At 46.3% G+C, this 6,000-nt stretch overlaps 1 protein-coding gene across 1 annotated transcript in view; it reads left to right on the forward strand.

The window, feature by feature from the left end:
* POLQ (DNA polymerase theta) overlaps positions 1-2,280 on the forward strand; it is a 54,624-nt gene extending 52,344 nt beyond the window's left edge. Inside the window, 1 exon segment of the mRNA XM_074927699.1 lies at positions 1,583-2,280. Within this exon segment, the coding sequence (XP_074783800.1) occupies positions 1,583-1,696 (114 nt within the window). The 3' untranslated portion in view covers positions 1,697-2,280.
* Positions 2,281-6,000: the final 3,720 nt, after the last annotated feature.

Below are 6,000 nucleotides of genomic sequence, written 5' to 3' on the forward strand. Positions count from 1 at the left end.
TAAGATGGGGAAATTCAGAGCCCAAAGCCTCCCCTGGGTCAGCACCTTGGCGCATGTCCTATTCCATCCCATCAGCTTCCCCAGGTGCCTCATGAAGGTTTTCCTGTCGGTGCAGTAGTTCTGATCTGATGTTCCTCGGTGGTGGTGTGTGCTGGACCTGTGAGAGTTCTTAGAGAATCTCCCTCTGTATGGTTCATGATTCTTTTGAAATACTGGGCCCCAAACTCGATCAAGGCTGGACTGGTTTGAATAGAGTGGAAAATTGATCTGTGTGTCACATAAGCAACATTTTCTTTTATTGTGTTCCAGAATTGCATTTGATTTCTTTCTCACAACAGCGTGTCTTGCTTAAGCCCTGTTCAGTTTTTAATCTCTGATAACCTCATTTTTTTTCCTGCCTAGGCAGTTATTTTTCATCTTATTTTTGAACAGTAGATTATTTCTATCCTGGTTCTCTACCCTGCTTCTTTCTACTCTGTGCTCATCTGTACTGAATTACATCCTCTTTGAAAGCATTTTTCTAGGTTATCAAGATCATTTTGAAATGTGGTATGTAAGGGTGTAAGGTTTTGGAAGACAAATCTCCCCCTAGTTCTTAATGCTGTTGTAAACTCCTGTGCTCTGATCTCCTCAAATTCCTCCTCCATTCCCCAGTAAAAACTGTGGAGAAATTTCTGCTGTGGATACCTGTGTGGGAATTAATGAAAATGCATGGAAGGATCAGAAAGTTTGAATAGTTCCTATGTTGACACAGTGGCTCCTTATTGAGATGAGAAATCACAGTAATTTCAAAGCCTCTTTTCATTCTGCTGTGGAAAGGTTCATGGGACGGGTGTGGACTGAAAGATTCATTCAAATAAGCAGTCCGGGACAGCCTGGACTCCTCGTGGGTCTTCAGGTAGGAAGGAGAGTCCTTTTATCCAGGGCAGGTATTTACAGTCAGGAAAAAATAATCTGGTCTCTTACAATCCAAAAAGTCACAGTCAAAAATATCTTCTGGCCCCCTAACTGTGTAATGAGGGTTTTCTTAGAAATACTTTCAGCAAACGTTGGAGTTGCTTCAACAAAATAGTGAGGGGAAACGTGGGTGGTATTTCTAGTATCTCTATCAAATGTGATCTGCTCTGCCAGAGGTTTGTAGTTTGTGGTTCACAGAGTGCCTCTTGTGCTGACACAGTGAGGAGCAACACTGTTCTTTGCCTCTGGTGTATTTGGTTTGTCTTGCTTTCAGTACATTGAGGTTTTCAGAACAGACTGTGAATTATGCAGCTGGATGAAAGAGGAGACTCTGCAGGACTCTTTAGTGTTTAATGGAAACTTAATTTTGCCTCTTTTCTAAGTAATCTTAAGCAGTGTGGAACCAGTCACAACTCTGTGCTGCATAAAAAGTTACTGGCTTTATACAGTTTCTCCTTTTGTAAACCCCAGCTGGGATTAAAATGTTTGGTTGCATTCCCACCAGTGGTAAATAAGTGCAAATAAATGAAGGAGAGGACTCCAGGTGTCTGCCCACCCCAGCTGTTGACAGGAAAACACAGCACTGAAGTTACGTGTACATCTGATGTTCAGTGTTTTCTTGTAGGTTGCTCAGATTGTCAAGCATGAGATGGAAAACGCCGTCAAACTCTCGGTAAAACTGAATGTTAAAGTGAAAATTGGACCCAGCTGGGGAGACCTGCAGGACCTGGAACTCTGATGTGAAATGCAGATTTTTTTGCGTGCGGTGAGGCAGAAGGTGCCATGGACTGGGCAGGGCAAGGCTCCACGACAGAGCTGCTTGCAGTGTGATCCTCCTGTATCATGCTTCTGCAGGCAGTGTTGCGAGCTGCCTTCTGAAACGTGTGGTGGAAGCTGGTATGAATTCACCAAGCCAAACCTTTCAAAGGTCAGATGGCGCAGTGAAGCGTGTTTACAGAACTGTGAAATTATTAATTGCTAAAAGTGCAGTATTTAAATGAATTCTGTTAAAATAAGCTTGATCTTGTAATTTAAAACAAAACCCCAAAGCCTAATGAATTTATTACATATGAAATGAGCTGGATTATTATATTAAAACAGGACGCAAAGATAATTTGTCAGTTCTCGTGTGTAATTGTGTATAGGAAAAAAAAAAATCATGTTTGCACTTAATGTTGAATTTTACAGGCCTCTGCTAGGATCCTTTTGTACTGAATTTTGCTGATGATATTTAGGTGCTGAAATGGCTTTACAGCTGGCTGGATTTCCCACAGAGCAGCTGTGTAGTGTTCACAGTGACTGGAACCAGTGCTTGGTTGACCTCTGACTTTTAGGAAAGCATTTTGGTGACTGCTGTAATTCATCCTAGTGCTGCCTTGCAAGCAGGCATCGAGAGGGATATTGTTTGGACTCTCTTATAGTTAACACAAAAAGGAATGTTTTTGCTGGTAATTTTAAAGAATGAAACTCAATTTATTTGTTAAAAACTTAACAGCAATTTGTAATTTTGTGAAGGAAAAAATACAACTGTCTGGCCAGCTGAAGTGACAGCCTTGCTGGTGTTTGAGGTCTGGTGTGTTACAAACGTGTCACTGAAGGGTGGTGGGTGACCTGTGGTTCTTCATCCAGAGACCCGTCTCCTAGGAAGCCTCATACCCTGCCTGTTGGTAGCATCACTAAAAACTGCTCAGGTTTCCTCTGTGCTTTGTCTCAGCATCTTTGACTCCATCCCTGTGATCAGGCAGAAGGTTTTTCTGGGAGTTTGGACTTGTCAAGTTGAGCTGGTCCTGAGACTGACTTTGGTCAGCTGCTGGGATCAGATGCTTCAAAAGAGGGGGCAAGGAAGGAGCTCACAGGGAATGAATCTGCCACTATTTGGTGTTACTCTTCTCACTAATACCTTCTGGTCCGACTAAACCTCACATCACATGGTTTCGTTTCCCTTCCAGGTGGTTACAATGGTTATACAAGCTCAGATGTTTTTGTTAACTTCATACAATGCCTGGCCTTGAATTCTGTTATTTTCATTGTGTAGCCCTTGTGTGTTAGAAGAAGGGGAGGACTGTAGTGCCTCACATCATCTTCCTTACACCTCTATTTTATCATGCCTTTCTCCTGTAGTTCCTCCCTAAAGTAAGCAACTTCCATCTTTCCATTCTTGCCTCCTGTGAGAGATTTTTCAAGCCCTAATTATTCTCTCATTTCTAAACTTCTGCTGGATCCTTTTTAAGAAGTGTACTTTTGAAGTTGCCTTTATAGCCCGATCTGAGAGGATGAATACTTTCAACAGCCTGGTAGTGTGCTTGTTAACTTCAGACGCGGCGCTTTTGGCGTGGCCGTTATCCTGACATCACAAGTACCTGGCACCGAGGTTTCAACAACACGGTGAGTTTTAAAAGATGTTAATGGGCCCTGCCTACAAAAGGCCGCATCCTGGACTCTGATCCACTGCCTGCCTGTTGTGCAGCAAAACAGAAGCGTGGTATCAGGTCAAAGCCCCAGGCGAGGATGCCGTGACTGCCCTTCTCAGCACCGACTTGGCCACATTTCCTGTTTCATATGTCACTTTACATTGAGAATATTTGTTTCCTTCCTGCCTGCTCTATGCTGTGGTTTTCTACCGCATCTGTCACCTGATGGCTGAGCTCTTTATCCGCAGCATTTGGTTGATAGACAGTTGTTTCTTTTCTTAGCTAATTAAAGCTTTTGTTATTAACAGATCAGAGCCTCGGCACCCTGGTGTCTGACCATTTGTGCGCTCTGCCTGTGATGAGGCTGGGTTGGACTCATTATCAATGCATATGGCCTAATGATTTCCTGTCCCTGCATGTCGCGTCGTGCAGTGACACACCTGTGCTGTATTTCAGGCCTCACTGGAGCTGCTGTAATTTGAGTTGCTTGTTGTTTGGCACATTACATTGTTTTCCTCCCACATACTGTCCTTAGAATTTCAGAAGGATGGACCTCACGCATATTTTCCAACAAGCTCTCTAGGCAGGGGTGATGCTAATCAATAAGGGGATTGATACAGAACTAAACTTATTTTACTAAACAAACTCAATGAGTTAATTTTAATTAAGCAGTAATTTGGTGTGAATGAGAGGATAGAAGGTGGCCACTGCTCTGTGAGTGAGGTGGCTGCAGTGTTTGAGTCATGATATTAGAACTGGCTCTGAGCCGTTGCCTGATTGCTGCTATTTACATTCCTTAATTCTAATTAGACTTTAGCTATTAGTAAGACTAAGCAGGGGAAGAAGAAAAGGGCTTGGGTCAGGTAAGCAGAGGGACTGATTAGAACTGTGTAGATGATGATAGCTGCAATTTTCTGAAGTTGGTTGGCTGCTTGCATTATTTATTTTTGCCTGTGGGCCCCTCTCCCCTCCCCTCTGATGGGCTGAGGCCTGTATTTAGTTGGAAACTGGGCTTTTTTTCTAGGTTGGAACCTGGTAACCAGCACGCAGGTTACTCTGTCTTGTAGCCAGGATAAGCTGCATCTGATTGTGCTCGCTCACTGTTCTTCAGGTGGTTTGGGTGTGTCTCTCTTTGCAGTCCACTCCTGCCTCCTGTTAGCTTGTGTGCACAGCACGTGCAGCACCGTGCCTGGTCCAACGGCCGGAGAAGACAATGGCTGAAGGCTGCAGGAAGAGGCAGGAGTTCTGTTTGTCAGGGCAGGCCGTCACTTGGCGTGCGGGGGATTGTTACCGCAGCCTCGTCCTGCCCTATGCCATGCGCTGCCCTTCCCTGGCTGCTGCAGCAGCAGGTGGGTGTCTGTCTGCCGAAGGGAGCTGGGTGGAGATCCAGTCCTGACAAATAGCTGTGGCCACCAGGAAAGCCTTGTCTTCACCTTGTGTGAACCTGCGTGACCTGGCTCCTTGCAGTGAGAGCCTGTCCCCTTGGGCTGCCGAGCAGCCTTGTTCTGTTCGGCTCGCATCCTTTTGTCAAAACGACTCAAGTTTCGATTCAGCATACTCCTGGTGTTGGGCAGAACTTCCCTGGGCTTGATATCAGTGGCAGGAGTTCCTGCTATTTGATACAGCTACTCGGGCTTTCTCCTCACATGCAGACCACGGGCTTGTTTCACCTTGGTCTCTCTGCTGCAGCTTTCCTTCTGTCCCTGCCTACCAAAAGTGCTCGGTGCTTTCTTGTAGCTGGGCAGTGGTGGGAGAGGGGCAGGTGACAGAAGGCGACACACATGTAATCTGATCTGGTTTGGTCCTGTAGCCCTTCTCCTGTGCTCCATGAAGCTGGTGCAGGGTCTGGAGCACAGGTCTGATGGGGAGCGGCTGAGGGAACTGGGGGGGTTTAGTCTGGAGAAGAGGGGGCTGAGGGGAGACCTCACGGCCCTCTACAGCTCCCTGAAAGGAGGGTGCAGAGAGGGGGGATGAGTCTCTTGAGCCAAGGAACAAGCACCAGGACAAGAGGGAATGGCTTCAAGCTGCACCAGGGCAGGGTCAGAGTGGCTCTTAGGAAGTATTTCTTTGCAGAAGGGGTTGTTGGGCGTTGGAATGGGCTGCCCAGGGCAGGGGAGGAGTCCCCATCCCTGGAGGGGTTGAAGAGTCGGGTTGACCCAGCAGAACGGTCAGTGTGAGGTTAATGGTTGGACTGGATGATCTTCAAGATCCTTTTCCAACTGAGATGATTCTGTGATTTTTGTGGTTGTATTTAATCAAGAGGAGAGTTGTAGAGTTTTCCTGCTGCTTTTTCCTATAAATCTGTAGCTGAGAAGATGGAGCTGGAAACCCAGTAGCTTTGGCTGATGTTTTTGACCGTCTCCTGGCAGAGCAACTCAATCATGTTGGTTTGTAATTGCCCTTTAATGAGCTTGCTTCTGCCCTCCCGAGGGTTCAGCTGGTAGGTAACTGCTTTTGGCCTGAGGTGGAAGTGAGGGGAAGGGTCCTTTCAGTGGGCTGAGGAGGCCAGGTACAAGGCTGGGGGCTGGTGTCATCATGAGCGCCATGTGAGCTCCCTGCAGTAAAGCATAGGAACGTCAGCTGGGATCCAGGTTTTTTAATCCCTGCGTGAGCTGTGGGAGGGAGGCAGGGA

This window comes from Athene noctua, chromosome 1 (assembly GCF_965140245.1).
Source record: "Athene noctua chromosome 1, bAthNoc1.hap1.1, whole genome shotgun sequence".
NCBI classification, from domain to species: Eukaryota; Metazoa; Chordata; class Aves; order Strigiformes; family Strigidae; genus Athene; species Athene noctua.